General features: G+C 45.6%; 1 protein-coding gene across 1 annotated transcript in view; it reads left to right on the top strand.

Moving 5' to 3' along the window:
- The first annotated feature begins 504 nt into the window (after positions 1-504).
- The window catches only part of ebo (exportin ellipsoid body open), a 38,471-nt gene continuing 22,314 nt past the window's right edge, over positions 505-16,661 (top strand). Inside the window, exons 1-8 of the mRNA XM_050176632.3 lie at positions 505-980; positions 3,221-3,336; positions 4,486-4,598; positions 8,350-8,538; positions 10,869-11,031; positions 13,227-13,399; positions 15,010-15,179; positions 16,479-16,602. Of these exons, the coding sequence (XP_050032589.1) occupies positions 3,234-3,336; positions 4,486-4,598; positions 8,350-8,538; positions 10,869-11,031; positions 13,227-13,399; positions 15,010-15,179; positions 16,479-16,602 (1,035 nt within the window). The 5' untranslated portion in view covers positions 505-980; positions 3,221-3,233. The remainder of the gene's footprint in view (positions 981-3,220; positions 3,337-4,485; positions 4,599-8,349; positions 8,539-10,868; positions 11,032-13,226; positions 13,400-15,009; positions 15,180-16,478; positions 16,603-16,661) is intronic.

Genomic DNA, 16,661 nt, shown 5'->3' with positions numbered 1-16,661 from the left:
TTTCGTTTTACGTTGCTTGGTTGTATGTCTGAAAGGTTGCATTTCTATTGCCAAACGAGAGACCAGTAAGCAACGAAAATGTAGTTGCATGTCCAGATAACCTCCACATCCCCCGCATTGATAAAGTTTGCAGAATATACGTTCAGGTATACACAGATTCGTACCTCGTGGAACTGGCATGACTTGCACAATATACATCCAAACTGGATGTTAAATCTTTTGAACCTGCTTATCGAGCAGGACTTGCTTTCCACATTATGAAAATCGCTGCAATTTTTTTTTCTCACAGGTATGAGGTATTGCAGACGTTTGAGCGCCGTTTTCTTCTACCGAAACGGGGTCACGGTCTTTGCAAGATTTCGTTGCCGCATATTCACCCGTTCAAATTTCCCGCCTTTGTGCCTCTACAATCGGTGCTGCCATTTGCCGGCAATGATGCGGAACACGTTCATTAGCGCGACGCGGTCTGCCGACTGCAGCGTCCCAGTGGAGCACCCGTTTTTTTTCGTGGTCAGTGGGCCAAGCTCTGGGCCAAGTTTCAAAATCCTCCTTTGGCAACTTCGGTAACATCGGAACTTGCTTGCCGTGCGTGTGTGTCGGCTGAACTGAATCGGCGGGTGCCGGACACATATAATCGGCGTTTGTAATTCGTATTTGCAATTCATTCATCTCGTTAGTGCGTGTTTAGTATCATTGTTTATGCTCGCTTCAGTGGAACGCAGTGTTGCGTCTACGAGCAGGCCGTGTCTGTGCGTGGTGTCAGCGAAGGTGTGGCGTTGTGCGGTACGGTTGGTTTGTCGGCCAACGTCGCTCTGTACAGGACAGAGAAGCACGGCTGTGTTATGACTGAAACTCGTTCTTGCGGCAGTCGGCGCGGCGGTATATTTGGACTGCTGATGCGCCCGGGACCGTGCTTGTTCGGCGAAGCTGTGGGCACGACACCATCGACAACTGTCACCATGCCTGGACAGGAAGCATAGGTAAACGTTTCGTAACACCTGACGTGGGCGTGCAGCTTGATCGAGCTAGTGGCTATCGGACTGCGATCGACCACAGATGGTTTTACGAACGTAAACTGTATAAAGTCACCGGCACGAAAGGAACCGCTACGCGAAAGCACATTCTCGGTGTACTCCATGTATTGCTTGTGCGCCTTCGTTCGTAGCTTTAATTGTGCGACACATATTTGAAGGTCTCAAAATTATGATGTACAAGGCCTTTGAAAGCAGGACGCCTTCACGGTCAGTTTTCACCGCGGAGTCCAGATTGCGTGCAAGATAAACCGATTAGTGTGCAAAGTGAACGTTATGTGCTCATTGATAATGATAACGGATTATTTAAATGTGAGACATAGTTAAATTTATCAGTAGGGAGAAGATAAATGGCCGAACTTGTGCATTCAGGGTGGTGCGAATTATCTCCTAAAAACTGGAACATATCCCTCAGAGATTTGCAAAAGCACATTGTGGTTTACACAGAAGCACACTCACATTGTAAGAGGTATGTAATAAGACTATGTTCGAAGTGGGCACTGAACTTGTAGTTTATAGTGAATGAATGCACTTATTGTACGCTGAATTGTAGCATGCTACGCACATGAAGGCTCTACACGAATACTTAATTTCGAGCTGTGGCCACTGAAAAATTCTGTGCTTGTAGACGCTGGAATCTGACATGAGTACTACCTTGCTGCCAAGTCTCTTCAGCGACATTTTACTTAGAAGTCTGGCACCTACTCACCGAACTTGCTACCAATATGTAGCTCCACGACACCATACATAACCGCGGAACAAACAAAATGATAAGGATGAAGTTGTGTAACACACCACGAGCACTGTGTCCTACAGTGGTGTGTTAATCGCTTTAATCTTCATTTCTGACCATGCTGTTAGTTCAATCACGAATGTATAGACCAACTTGCTGACTTCAGCATAGTAAAATCGCACTGGAGGCACTCATGCATCTACATTGTTTTGTTTTTTTAACCACTGGAAGAGTTCCTCGGAAATACATATATGCATGGCACGCCTGAGTAATGCAGAGTTCACGTTCCTATAGGATTTCACACTGTAGGAAACATTTATACACAACTAAGAATGACTAAGCACGCTCTGAGTACAGCTTCTATCAGACTTGGTCCAAACAATAAAGGCACATCTATAGTGGCTTAACTTCAGCATACATTGGCTGAAAAGGGCAAACATAGAACACTTTCAAAGGAAGACTCATTAAGTTAGCATATGCAAGGTTAGCATATCCAAACCATAAATCACCATGTGTTTTTGGCTTAAGTCTGACGGTGATTGTACTATCGCACTCATTATACATTGCAACACAAGAGCTCAAGGAGCTCTGGGACTGGATGACGTTGCCACCGTGTAAAAAATTGGTGAACTGAACACCATTCCAATTGCTGGTAGCACCCTGTTTACAGGAATAGTGGCAGGTTTGTACAACTTTTCTTGATGATGGAAAAATGGCAGATGTATACCATGTTGCAATGCATATTGAGCACAATAGTACACCACTTATTACAGCACGACGTGTTATTGTGCTTTCACAGTAGCATTTTGGTGTAGGCTACACGAGGCTTGGGCAAACCAGTTTGTCGCTTCACTCCGAGTGCAAGCCACCTGGTGATATCGAACGTCCCGTGTCGCTGCTGCCTCTATGCCACCATGTGGCTAGCAGATAAACGGTAGGTAAATATACAGACTACTGATTTCCTAAGGCTCAGGACAGAAGTGAAGACACAATACACACTGCAAAGGCCCTGCTGTTATTATTTACTCTAGTCAGGACTTATAGACATTCTTTGACCTCTTGTTGGTCATCTGGGCTTGATTGAATTGTTTAATCTTGGTTTTTATCTTTTGCTTTTCTTTTTCTACTCTTCTCTTCTACATGTCAATTCAAACACCTCATCTGAAATAGCTAGCTCTGCATATACAGATACGGACATCCTCAGCTTCCAATAAACTCTTTCTCTCTCTCACAGTAAACTATTGCAAGGTCTGTTACATGGAGTTGTTATATCAACTGCTATAAAAGTAGTTGACTAATGATAACCAAAAGATGTAGACTTCTTGTTTCGCTGGCAATTTTGCTATTGCGTTGAGTTTACTGCTTGAAAACTCTGCAGAGAAATGTGCACTTCCTTTCCCTCTGCCTAAACTGTTTTTTGAAATGTCGCATTTTATGTTGTATTACTCGTGTGCAGAGTCGAAGCAACCATGGCCTGTGATGCACTCCAAGGAGCTCTGTGCCAGGAAGTGGAATCCCTGGTGAACGAGTTCTTCCGTGACGGCACCAGCAACCAGCGAAAACATGAAATAGGTGCATTTTTCTCGTAAATGTGACCTTAGGAGGACATGTTTCATTCACCAGGGAGTGTCAGTCTATGTAGTTAACGTAATAGACCATTTTCATAATTGTAAAGCTAGCTTTTCTGCAAGCTTGCAAGCTTGCCCCGCTAGCAGACATATTTGTTAGAGCATTCGCGTTCCGCTTAGACCGGTGAATGCCAACAATTTGCACACAGTCGCTCAGCGGGGATGACAGGGCACGTGCGAACAGCGCTCTTACTTACACCACCGATTATTTGCTACGAAGCTAATTGAGCGGAGCGCGAGTGTGTGTCTTCTCGATTTCGTTGTCGTTTTACGGCCAGGCCGACAGCACGTACAGGAAATGCCTGTTTCAGTGACAGCACGACGCGGAGCCGCTTTGCTCTCTGGGCAGAAGATGACACCAGCATCTCTTTAGCTAAGAAAATCCACATTTTTTTTATTCATTACCATTGCAGACAACGTGTACTTCTCACTTATGTTGAAAGAAACAGGAAAATAGTGTAGTGCATCTAAGCATGGGATCGAGCACACTGCTTTGCAATGTGCCGCCTCTGGGTGACATTCGAGCACAAAGAAGTCGGAAATGTAACTCGAAGAGCTGCTTACACCAGTCTTCCTTACTGATCAAATATTCTGTTGTATAGTGGGCTTTTTAGCTCAACAAATGCAGCAAGGCTCCCTGGAAACACAGGACAAGCACTTTGTTCTTCATAGCTGCTTGTGAATATTGCTTGCATAGATTGGCCACACAATGAAGTCAGCTTCGTCCCTTTGGCTCTGCTGAAAATTGAAGGGGTGTGGTTAGCGGCATGGTCAAGCTAACCTAAGCTCGCCAGCTGGAAACAGCAGCACCACATCGTTGCCGTGACTCAAAGACCCGCACTTTATCTTCACTGCACCTATATATACGTTCAGAGGGCGTCATTATGTAGCCACTTAGGTGCATGTGTCTAGTGCTCTCTACAAAAGGCAACCACAATGAATTTCAACAGTTTATCCTTCTTATTGATTGGTGTGCTTTGTTGTGGGGCTGAAGTGTTTCTGTATAAGGAGTACCATCGCTGCGATGTCCTTGGATGTCCTGAACAAGTGTTCCACATCCTCGTTTATCAGCTGCCCCTTGCTTCTTTCGCAGAGTGTCGTCTGTCCGAGCTCAATCGGCGGGAGGGCAGCTGGCGACAGTGGCTGCAGCTAGTCTGCTGCCGCAAAGAGCCTGGACTGCTGGCCTTTGCCTTCTCTGCCCTCCAGGTGAGTACTCTGCACCAAATAAAGGGTGCTGTGTTTATCGGGATTTTGGTGTGCTCTGTTGCCTTTGTGTGGGTGTTTTCCTATTCTTCTGCACAAAGGAAACAGGGTGCGCCACAATCGCGACATGTTTCGGCATTGTGTCGCGCTGTGTGCCACTTTTTTTGTTCTTTCTTTCTTTCTTTCTTTTATTCAAGTAATGAAACAAAAGTGATGACGTTCATTGGGTGTACCGCATGTTCCTGCCATGAATGTCTCGGATCATTAAAGGGGCACTAAACAGAAAGATAGGTTTGTTAGTAAACTGCACTTCTGCAACACCAAGAAAATGACACTTACTGTGGGAGGCAGCTGGATGAGCCAGAAAAGACACAAGAACGAAAAATGGGTGGCCTCGCTGCTTTGCAGTGGCCACTTCAGCTTGCCACAGCCTCATGGATTTTGATGGTGTCTGCTTGGGGCTTATACTATGGAACAACTTATTTTGGCAGTGAAGTGAAGGCTAGGGGGGCGAAGCTTATCAGGTTACTTCGCCAAGTAGTACTGTAGCTAGCAGCTGCTTTCAGTGCCAGTTTCGATTTTCTTTACACGCTGTGTACGTTGCCAGTCTTCACAACCTCCGATATAGCCCTGGATGGTTAATAAAATATTACCAAATATTGATTTTATTGTTGAAAGTGCCATATATAGTCTCGTGTGTTTGTGAGAACTACGTTCTCACCGAAGGTTTCTTTTAATCAGATATGTCTACAAACGTGCCCCTCAACTTGGTTGTACGTGAGCCTGTGCCCTGTTTACGGTACAGAACAGGTGCTCAATGGGATCTGATAAATAAATAAGTAAATAAATAAATAAATAAATAAATAAATAAATAAAAACAATAGACAATATGCAAAACCAGCAAGCACATTTCTCCACGCACCATTTTTGACACCAAAGATGGTGGACCTCAGGCTGCAATCGTAATTGAAGCATTGACATGCTGGTCAGTGACATCATTCCTTGCACCGTCTGTTTCCTGCACCACCCAAGGTTTCAAAACGCGAGTCTCAGCTTTAACAGCGCTACTAGCAGGAACACAGCCATCTTGGTTAGGGAAAGTTAGCTCTGCGGAAAAGTCTACTTGCAGACTTTTGCATGTCATCTATTGTACACGCCAAGGTAAGGCACCAAAAGCAAAAACTCTGATGCAAATATTTATGTTTAAAACGTGCCACATACATGTTGAGACAGTTACACTAAATTGGACCTTTGCTGCTGGTTTTAATAATATGTACAAAGTGCTTTAGTGAAAGGAATTGGAAGGTCAACGTCTGGGCATTTAATCTCGATGCAAGGATATCATCATGTGGCCATTTCACTTCTTACATTGTTTCTGGCAATGCTTTAGATCAGTCATATTTTTCATATGTCTGGATAGGTGCTTTCTGAGTACAGTAGAACCCTGTTGGTATGTTTTTCAAGGAACCGAGAAAAAAATATGTAATAGCCGGGAAAACGTAACAGTGAGAAAGGCCCCAAGTCACCACAGCAATGTCAGAAACAGCTCTGAAACAGCTGTGCCCCCCTCCTAGTGAGTGCTCATCTTTCTGCTCTCATCTCCCCGCTTTCCCTTGCACAAACAGTATAAATGGCACCGTCGCATTTTTATCGCACTTGGGCTTTATACTGAACCTCATGTTGTCGCTGACGGCAGAAATTTGCCTGGAGTGCCCATGTAATTGCCATCTGTTTAGTACATAAAACTCAATGGGCTTTAGGTTGAGACCGTGAAAATGTGACATAGCAGATGGGAAAATGCAATAGCAAGGAGTGTTTCAATGGGTTTCCACTGTGTGTTGGACACTGATGTTCTCGTATCTGGCCTTCCTGTAGAGGGTTCACGTATCGAGTTCACATGTTGTAAGCTTGATAAAACTCGCTGAAGAATTGAAAATTCTGAACCTGTTCTGCTGCCGTGCATCTCTAAAGATTTTGAAGATGCAAGAATTGAGGTGAAACCGAACTTTCCATGGACAGAATGAATTGACGCCTGAAGCATTGCTTCTGAAAAGGGATGCATTTTGTTGCGCATTGCGAGAATGTTTATTTCTTGAACCTGGTACGAGGCACAGAGTGCATCAACAAGTCAGCCGCATGAAGTGCAGCTGGCTGCGCATGGCTACTGCTCACAAGTACCAGCTAATCGAGTCCCCATGCTTATGCAAGCAGCATGGTTGCATAGCCTGCCACGTACGATGGCAATGCAACCTGTGCTGTGCAGGGTCTCTTTTTAGCAGGGTATGTGGTAGATGTGTTGTTTCATCGTTGGCTCGTACAATCATCGTACAGGTCACCTTCGATTTTGTTACACTGCCATCACATGCCAGTGCCTTAACCTAATTAGGCTTAATTAGTGCTGTAATGAAGAAAGTAGAGGCTGAAATTCAGCTGCAGTGCCACCAGTTGTGGGGAGCACACGCGCCCATCTTCCCCCGTGCCGTCGCGTCAAGAGCCGGCATAGACAGGGGAGAGGCGCACTATGCCCTCTCCCGATTCTCCCTCGCTCTCGCGACGCGCGCGCGCCCTTCCTCCTCGACTCGCGGGCAGGTAGCTGACGGGTGAGGAGGACATTCCCCTCGCCCAGGTAAAAAGGTACAAAACAGCGCGACCGGGGGAGACTCTCTCTCTCTGAGGCCGGACCCATAACCTGCCGGACTGGAGTACCTGCCGCTACCCGTGAGTGACCACGTTGCCTGACTATCCCGGGCAACGAGGCCAGCCTATTTATTACTATTACAGAGAGGACATCCCTCTGCCAGTGTTCTTTATTGCCGGTAGCAATAAACGTTCTTACAGTTGACGCCGCTGGTTGCCTTATTCGTTCGAACCCGACGTAGCCGCGATTCCCGCGCTACGGATTGGGGAGTAACGCAAAGCCACTGCGTGGGGCTAGATCCGGAGCTCGCCTTCAGCCCTAGCCGCACGCAGAGTGGAACCCCCACACAGTCGCTGGTCACTCGCGAGACCAAATCCTGAGCTTGGCGCTGACAACATTGGTTTCCTGCTCACTTCTTGCCTGTTCGGCTTGTTAACTAGCCTCTGTTACAGTATGCGCAGTGCCCAGCGATCTTAAACGAGGTAATCAGCCCGAATGGCGGCCAGCGCTTCTTGGGCCAGCAGTGGATGTCGGGGACACTGAGCTGATGCATCGTGATATGCGATGAAAGCGAGAGGCCTCTGTGATGCGTTATGACTGCATTTAGACCCCAACACTCACCCAGTGCTCACCAGTGGGATAAAAAGTGCCGGCTGCCGTGCAGCGCGATTATCACATTTGAATCGCTGAGCACTGTACAATATGGTCCACTGTTAAAAATTGTCCATCTTTATCAGGAAAGGTAGTCTAACATAAAGTATCGAGCAAAGATCTACACACAGAAACATTGTCTGAAGGGCTTCATGTCGTGCCTTGGCCGTAATCGATGGCAAAGTAACAACTAACCCGGATTTTCCTTTTAGATCGGACTGTATTGTACAAAGCATCTGCAGATATTTAGATTCCTGCATGGTTAGGTTCTGCCACCACATCGCTTTGTCTTTCTGGCATTTCTTGACCCGCCTGTCCTTGCATCACTAAGCTTCCTGCTCGGCACATCTTTGAAGTTGTGCTTTTTTTTTACTCACAATTTCTCCAGGAAGTCTTGCGAGCAATAAGGTGCAGAGAAGTAGAGCAGGGTCGTTGTGTTCTCAGAATGCGGTGTGTTCCGGTCAGGATGCCATTTCAGTGCACGGCTTGGACCTGTCCGCTCGTAGGCAGCTCCGCAGCAGCCTGCAGCACCTGCTCCTGTCCTCACAGCAGCAGCCAGCGTTCGTGCGCAACAAGTTGTCAAAGCTGCTCGTGGACCTTGCTTGCGTCGACTGGCCACACAATGAGCCAAGTTTCTTCGATGACATTGTGCAGGTGATTTCATGTTCATGCATGTCTAACTCATCGTGTGTGTGTGACCGTGCATTCATGTGTACTTGGAGCTTTCCGTCACAATGGCAAGTCGAGTCGTACTGTTTCATTATGAGCAATAATAGCCGTATGATGTCTTTCATATGACTCACTTTGCTTGGAGCTGAAATTTTGTGTTTGCAGCCTTGATTTTATTGCTTGATGAGCGCACTGTAAAGGAGTACTGAAGTGGCATTTCTGACTTTTTGTTTTTGTGCATCTTTTTCTGTGGTTTCAAGGCCGAATGCTTACATCTAAAGGGCCCCTCACCAGGCCCCATAGCAAATTTGGTTATAGACTCGAAGTTGTTACGTGTCCTCTAGGGAGCGTTCTGCCGCAAAAATTTTTCAAATCAGCTCATTAATAGCCGAGATATAAATATTTCAGTGCCGCGAACCCATGATTTCAGCAGGCGGGCTCCACTGCCAAGCAAGACGCTCACTCCATTCACCCCGTCTAGCCTACGCAAGCGAAAATCCTTCCCTGCGTTCTCCCACACCAGACCTTGAGGATCGCGTGACGCACACGCCTTCATTTTTTTTTCTCCTCGCTTTTCTTTTTTCCTACGCCACGCATTTCTGCTGACCACACCGCGCGCAAGTTGTTGTCTCCTTAGAGCAGCGCACGATTTTGCGCGCTGTGCACAAGGAAACATGACTAGCGATATAATTCAGTGCTACGCGAATAGTGAGGCAGAACAAGTGGATCACAGAGCGTGGTCATGTGCTGGAACACGGTAGAAAATGGCATAGTTTCGGTACCTGTGCACGTGACCGCACGACAGTGGGAACAAGCAGACGAAGCGGAAGTACACCTCTCTTGGTTCGGTGCAAAGTAAAACAAAAAACCCGCAGACATTCCATTTGTGTGTTTTATTATCTCTAAACTTCAATTCGTCAATTCAAGCAATAGATCACACAGATAACAGATGTTGCCTTGAATGACTCTCGAAGTCACATGTCACCATGAGCGACGTCACACTGCGGACATGATTACGTAGGCACAGGGGTACGTTTATGTCGCCGTCCGGCTTGAAGCGTGGCAGCCGCGAGTGAAGAGGGAACCATTGTTCGGATTTAAATTTCAGATCTTTCCGCGGCGCGTAGTGATGTAATACTTTGCAGACACGATTGTTATTGCGCAGTTAATGCTCTGCGCTTGTCAGCTCAACATGGCCAGACCTGGTAGGGGCCCTTTAAAGGACAAAAACGAGAAGTCGAAAATGTCATGTCATAAACTCATTTAAAAGGAGTATATATGACGTGCTTTCAAAGTTGTAGAAACTTTACCACATGCTTCTTGCACTTAAAAGGATAAAAATTATCATAATCATCAGCCTATATTTATGTCCACTGCAGGGCGAAGGCCTCTCCCAACGATAGGCGATTGCCTCTCTTGTGCCAGCTGATATAGCACGACTAGCACTGTACTCGTCAACATTTACGAGCGACAGCATTCCTGTCACAGTGCTATATTGTTCTGTTGCCCATAGATGGCGACGAACGGGGTGCTAGTCTCGTGGTATCTCGCAAGAGTGGTTGTATCCCCGAAAGTGAATAACCAGAATTACCTCCCCTACATCCATGCTTGCATGTGTAATTTGTGGTTAATGAGGCAGTCAGTCATGTTAGCATCAGTGCACCTCAGCATCATGCATGCTTCACAAGCCCAATTACGGGATGTGCATATTTCGCTTAAAATCACAGAAAAAAATATCTTGCACTTACTGCTGCTCTATTCTTGCTCACATTTCACAGGAAAATAGCATTTTATAACCTGGAGCATTCAATGCGGCACCTAGCACACTTAATTGCCTGGTTTTTAAGAAAAACGTGCGAAGTTGGCATTTGTCTATGGGAAAGCTTACTGGCTACGAAGATGGCGCTTGTGTCACTACCTGTCGACAGCTGTGAAAGGCAGCCGTTCTGGGAGAGTTTCCGCGTACTTCCCGCTCCTCTGAAACACGCGGTAACCATCCGAGAACAGCTGCATTTCTCAGCTGCCGACAGGTAGCGACACAAGTTTATCTGACCGCCGCCTTCACCAGCAACTAAGCTTCCCCATATAAGCTTCCCCAATTGCAACTGCAAAAAATGATTTTTTTTTTTTTTTTGTCCTAGAAACCGCATGAGTCAGTGTGCCAAGTGTTACATTGAATGACGTGTATAGTAAAATGCCATCTTTCTGTGAAATTTGAGCAAGAACAGAGCAAATATGCACATCTCTATATGGCGTATTACCGATAGGAGTGAAGGAGGGAGAATGAAAATAGTAATCTTATGCTCAATTTGCAGCTGTGCCAGTCTGAAGAGACACGGCCACTGGGGCTGCTGCTGCTGCAGATGACATCGGAGGAAGTGGCGACCGCACCTCGCGGGAACTTGACCACTGCCCGCCTTGACGAGCTGCGTCACTTAGTCATACAACAGATGCCTCGCACCTGGGCATTGATTACAGGTGTGGTTACAGAAGAGGTTGGGGTGAAGTACACGGGATCCTGCTCTTATCTCAAAGTGACACTAAAGGCTGGTTTTGAATCGGGAGGATGCATCCAACTAATTGCAAACCTCGTTTATAACGAAGTTGAAGGGAGAGCCAAAATTGCATGATTATATCCATTACTTTGCTACATCTATTATAGCCCTTTACTTCAATATATGCCCGATGGGGCACACAACATTAAGCATGCATTGAAGAAGACAACCTTGTGGCCTGTGGAACCCGCTACACAGCCACGTATGCAATGAAACTTTAATAAAACAGCAGCGGGCAGTTTCTTAGTGGCTGACGGGACTGCCTCTACAATAGCTGCCTTCCGTTCCAATTTGAGGGTCTTCCTGCTTTCTACTTGTCTATAGCGCCATCAAACCTGTGAAATGGCAACAGGGTAGAAGAAAACAGCTTGGACGCTGTGACACAAATCTGTCATGGTCAAGCAGCGCATAGCACGCAACATGGTGTGCTTACTACGCGGTTGATCCAGGCTGGTTCCCTGTTCTCACATCTCTGTTGTGTGAATGAGGAGGACAATGAACCTCGCCGTGCCGGCTTGGCTTGGCCAACTTGTGGCCTCCACAATTGCACCGGCACCACTGCAATCTTGGAGGCCACGCCTAGCCGCACCAGATTGCCCGGCATGCCGTGATGAGGGAGAGAAGTAAATGCGCGGCACTGGTCATTCGCACTGCCACGCTCAAACTACGACTCACCACCGCCACGAAGGAAGGCCATTGCACTTCGCTGTCTCAGTGTAGTGCGTTGAGCAGGCTTGCGTGGGAAAGGCGCAGCTCGGCATGGACCCAGAGATTGCATCAGTGCGATCTCGAAGGCCATGCCTAGCTGGACCAGCCGGCACGGTGCCGCAGTGAAAGACTGGTGATAATGAGCTGCAGTTTATGTGCTGCTATGCACTGTAGCGAGAAAGACCAGTGTTTCTCAATGGTGTATGCAATGTGGGAAACGTGGGGGTTTTGAACATCTGCCTCGGATGTGCACTGAACTCCACAGAAAATGATATACACATTCGGCTTGTAAGGGTCGGGTATTTTTTGGTTTCGGAAAGAAATCTAGTTCGTTACATCCATTGGCAGGACAATCTTTATTCGTTGGAACGAGGTTTTAAATACATGGTTCTCTGTAGGGATTTCAAGGGAAATTTCACACACTTTCTTATACTGTCTATTATTTTGCTAGATCCCATTTTGTTATAACGAGGTTTGGCTGTTGTGTTCTGAGGTTTCTGAGGTGTCCCTTTCACTGAGAACCGAGTTTTCACGAGTGAGAAGAAAATGCCATAAAATTTACACAACGGCTCTATTTTCTAATGTTGCAGCCATTTTCACATGTATTTGAATAGAGAAGTTAGAGTCCGCCACTAGCTAAGGCCTCCTCTTAATCATGGTCCGGGGCCGTATATTTTATGTCTCATTTCATTTCTATTCTTTTCGCTCTTCGTTATTGGCTCAGCCATCTTTATCGCTGGCATTGGTCACTCAGCATGCTGCATAATAAGAAAAGAATGGGAAATGAAGTGAAACGTTACAAAATATGGGCCCAGGATTAGTTTGGCCACTCTTAAAACACGTTACCAAGCCCCATAACCTAACAAGTCCTATCTATAAAGGGTAAATTCTGATGGACCACTGATAAATATAGTGATCTATGCTGGAGAGAAACGTGATCCGCGATGCAGAAGTTTAGACAATGTGAGTAGACTAGGACATTTGCAGGCGTAAGATGATTTTAGCTGATGCAGGGCAGGAGTAGTTGGGGATAAGATGCACGGTGTACTTAATAAACAACACAAGCACTGTGTGTGTGTGTCTCTCGTCATTCTATTCTTCTGTCCTCGTTTAATCAAACACTGTCATGATCAACCAACTGGTCAAGCTACTAATCTGTACTGAAATTCTCTGGCAGAGGCCTTTGTCCTGCGGGGGGACTTAAAATGTGGGCTGCTACTGAGTATCGTAAAATGCATATCTGCTGTTTCCTGTCGCATAGTACCAGCGTGTGTGCTGGACTTTCACGAACTGTGTGGTGCAAGCTGTGTGGGGCACAGGAAAGAGTGCACCTGGAGCTAGCGTCAATGGAAAGATGGAAAGCTGCCCCACTGCCAATTTTTTTTTTTTTTCCACGTTATGTGAACCCAGGTGTGCTGAAGAGCAGCTCTGGTGACAGCGGGAACGCGCACCAGGCTCTTCGCTGCACCGAGCACCTGTTGAGCTGGTTGCCCCTGTCAGCTGTGGACCCCAAGCTCATGGATGCCCTGTGTTGCTGCTGTGCTGCGGCTGCGGCCTCGTCTTCACTGGAGGGACAAGCACAGGTAAGTCAAACCTCGGTATAACGAACATGGATATAACGAATTAACGAATATAACGTCACAATATAAAAGCTTTCTCACCAGTATGAATGCATATTGTACATATGCTTATAACGAATATCGCATATAGTGAAGGTGTGTTCATGTCAGATACGACTTCATTACAATGAGGTTCAACTGTAAACGTTTCAAACTGTTTCCTTTTTACAGCGAAGCTCTTATGCTGTTAGAAGTTTCACAGTCATTTTTGTCTGGTGAAGGTCGGCGTGTAGCAGCATGCTTGAAATTCGCGAGCAGTGCGACTAGTCTCACAGTCCCTGATTCTTGCTTTTTAACAAACGATTACCAACTATCATAAAATAAACTTTGCCTTGTGTATATCTCATTCAAACAGACAGCAACCTGTATGCATGTTTTTTTGTTTTTTTTTTACCAGTAATCCTTCATTTGTGTTCCTCACGTCGCATTATGCTGGCTCTATGTTTGAGGTCAGCTATGAGTTTGTATGGCTGTCGCAGTGAAAGCTGATGCCATAGTACAGGGACAAAAACATAACCGTGCGCCCCCTCTGTTTGTGTTCTTGTCTGCCTCGTTTTGCGCCACTCGTTTTTCTTCAACATGAACAACCAACTACAGCCGACTCTTACAACGGACTGTGATAATTTGACAAAAACGTCCGTTTTATCCGAAGTCCGTAATATACGAAACGGCTCACTTCTGAAAGTTTCGTCGCAATGTCTAACACCTTTACTGCGGAGAGTGAGTGACAAACGGCCAAAGTAAAAAACAGACGAAAAAGTCGCAGTTTCGCCCGAAAGATTAAGCATTGATTGCAGTAGCGAATTAAGCAAAATAAGCGCAGTAGCAGCAGCAAGCGAATTGACCTTCATGCTGTCTCTCATTTCAATGTGAACTAAACGTTGAAAGCACGGCGCATACGAAGCTACTGGCACTGGGCACACTTTGTACACATTGCAGATTGCTTTCAAGATATGCCGTAAGCAGCAGCCGCCTGATTAGCAACCCCCTCTCTCTCCCGCCTCCGCCCCCTCCCATGCCTCGCGCTCGTGTCATGTCATGTCAGCTCGTGTCATGTCGACACGGCAAAAGTATGACACAGGAAAAATTGCTGCTAATTTCGTCCACTGTAGCCGATAATCTGCTGTAGTGCAGTCCGTTAAAAGCAATCTTCGTTGCATTAATAAAATAGGTGGAACAAACTAAGGCTGAAATATGGTCTGTTATATCGGAAAGTCTGTTGCACGTGAGTCCATTGTAACGAGCGTAGACTGTATTTCAAGCCCAAATTTTGCTAGGGAAGGTATGTTGCATATCTTAGCACGCACCGTTCCTTACTTGGTGTCATAGGCATTGAATCTTCTGCCACAGAGCACCAGAATCATCACAAGTGTCGCTAGATTGAGCCACAATAAACATATACAAGCTTGCGAATTGCGTCATAATACACATCGATGATGATGTGCTGTCGCGTTCTCAAAAACAAAAGATGAGGCCTTAAGCATTGCTTGTTATGTTCATTTGAAACTTCAACGTGCACGCTTCGTAAACATTTTTGAAACTCGTTTACTGTTGGTGGTGTTTTTCCATGACAGGTTGATGCCGAGGAGCTGGGCGTCTTATCTCTAAGCTGCCTGTGCGAGGCCCTGGCACGGGCTACGGCAGCTGACCTAGGATCTGACTGCCTTCAATTGCTTCAGCAGTTTGCTGTCGGTGCCCTGCAGGCTGCCACTTCTCCCACTTTTGCTGTCTCTGCACAGAACAGGTCGGCAGCATTCAGGCATAGCAATGTATGGCACGTTACAGTTTATAGGTGGCGCTTCAGTTGCCGCAGCAGGGCCACCTCTTGGTGACAAATGGAACTACTCTGGCTACAACATCTAAAATATTTTTTTAAATGTACCCTCTTTCTATTTCTCTGCAACCACGTGTTGTTACAGTTTGCACTTTTCAAGTTACACTGGTAACCTGATAACTTGATATTAGAACATACAGTGAATCGTCGGAGATAATAAAGCAAATATAAATTGTCTCTAGCCGATATTGGCATATAAATAATGCATGCATATAACGAATATGGGATATAACGAGGGTATTTTCGTGTCTGATGCAACTTTGTTATAATTAAGTTCGACTGTATTACATTTGTACTTTTTATATAAATGTGGATCCCCCTTTGATGAAGCTTTACCTTGTTGTCAACTCCAACTACCATATTCAAATATGTGTGAAATGTAGAAATACTCTCACTAGGCAACTGTTTAACCAATTTTAATTAAATTTGTTGCACTTAAGAGAGAAAGATTAATTCTATTGGCTGTAGGAAGCAGAGCTTTGATTTAGGGTTCCATAGCTCTTTATAAGAATTGTGGAAAATCAGTAAGCTTAATAAAAGCTGAAGCACGAAGTTCGTAAATGTCTAACCCTGCATCAAAAATAGATGTAGTTCTGTAAATTCCACTTGTTAGAGCATCAAAAGTGGACAAATGCAATATATTAACTTGCGGTCTATGTGAAATTATTACAGTGTTTACGAGGTTTTTCCAATAGTCTTACTCACAAATTAGTGGTATACTACAGAGTGGTACATAATAGTACATTTATGTAATTAATAATAGTAATTATGTCCATTTGAGATGTTTGGACAGGTGCTGTTAAAAGAAATGCAATATTGTTCTTTTTTTACTGAGCGGTTACAGAGTTGTAAGCTTGACGCTTGGGTATTCTTAACGTTTACAACTTTCAACAGTTCATATAATAAAAAAGAAATGATGGCCTGATTAAAAGATTTGTTCCATACAGTTGACCGATCTTAACTCCTTTCTTTTAAATGCAACGAATCTCATCGCACGGTGCAATGCATGCCGAACAACGCACTGTCTCCATTCTCATGCATAGTATAGGAGGATACATCGGAGCTTCCGAGGTAGATCTTCCCCTTATGCACGATTCAAGTGTTTTTTCAGAAGAACCCAAGCCGTGAGAATTTAACTAAGCATTCTGTGTGCAACAGCTTATTACTACCCAAGTCGGCTCCCCTGTTTTGACGAGCTGTGGTGTGCAGCTACCTTGACAAGCTGATCGAGTTCCTGCGCCTCTTCGTCGGGGCAAGCCTGCCCTGTTTCGAAGACAACAGTCCCGCACTTCTCCAGCTGCTGTCTCTCTTGTTCGACTACACCTTCCGAGAGGTGAGTGGCCCGCTGCTTTCGAGCCTCGAAATGAAATGTTACTTGCTGGGTTCACCGTG

This window comes from Dermacentor andersoni, chromosome 8 (genome assembly GCF_023375885.2).
Source record: "Dermacentor andersoni chromosome 8, qqDerAnde1_hic_scaffold, whole genome shotgun sequence".
In the NCBI taxonomy this organism is placed as follows: Eukaryota; Metazoa; Arthropoda; class Arachnida; order Ixodida; family Ixodidae; genus Dermacentor; species Dermacentor andersoni.
Note: the sequence above shows the minus strand (reverse complement) of the source record. Positions and strands in the feature narration are given on the sequence as shown.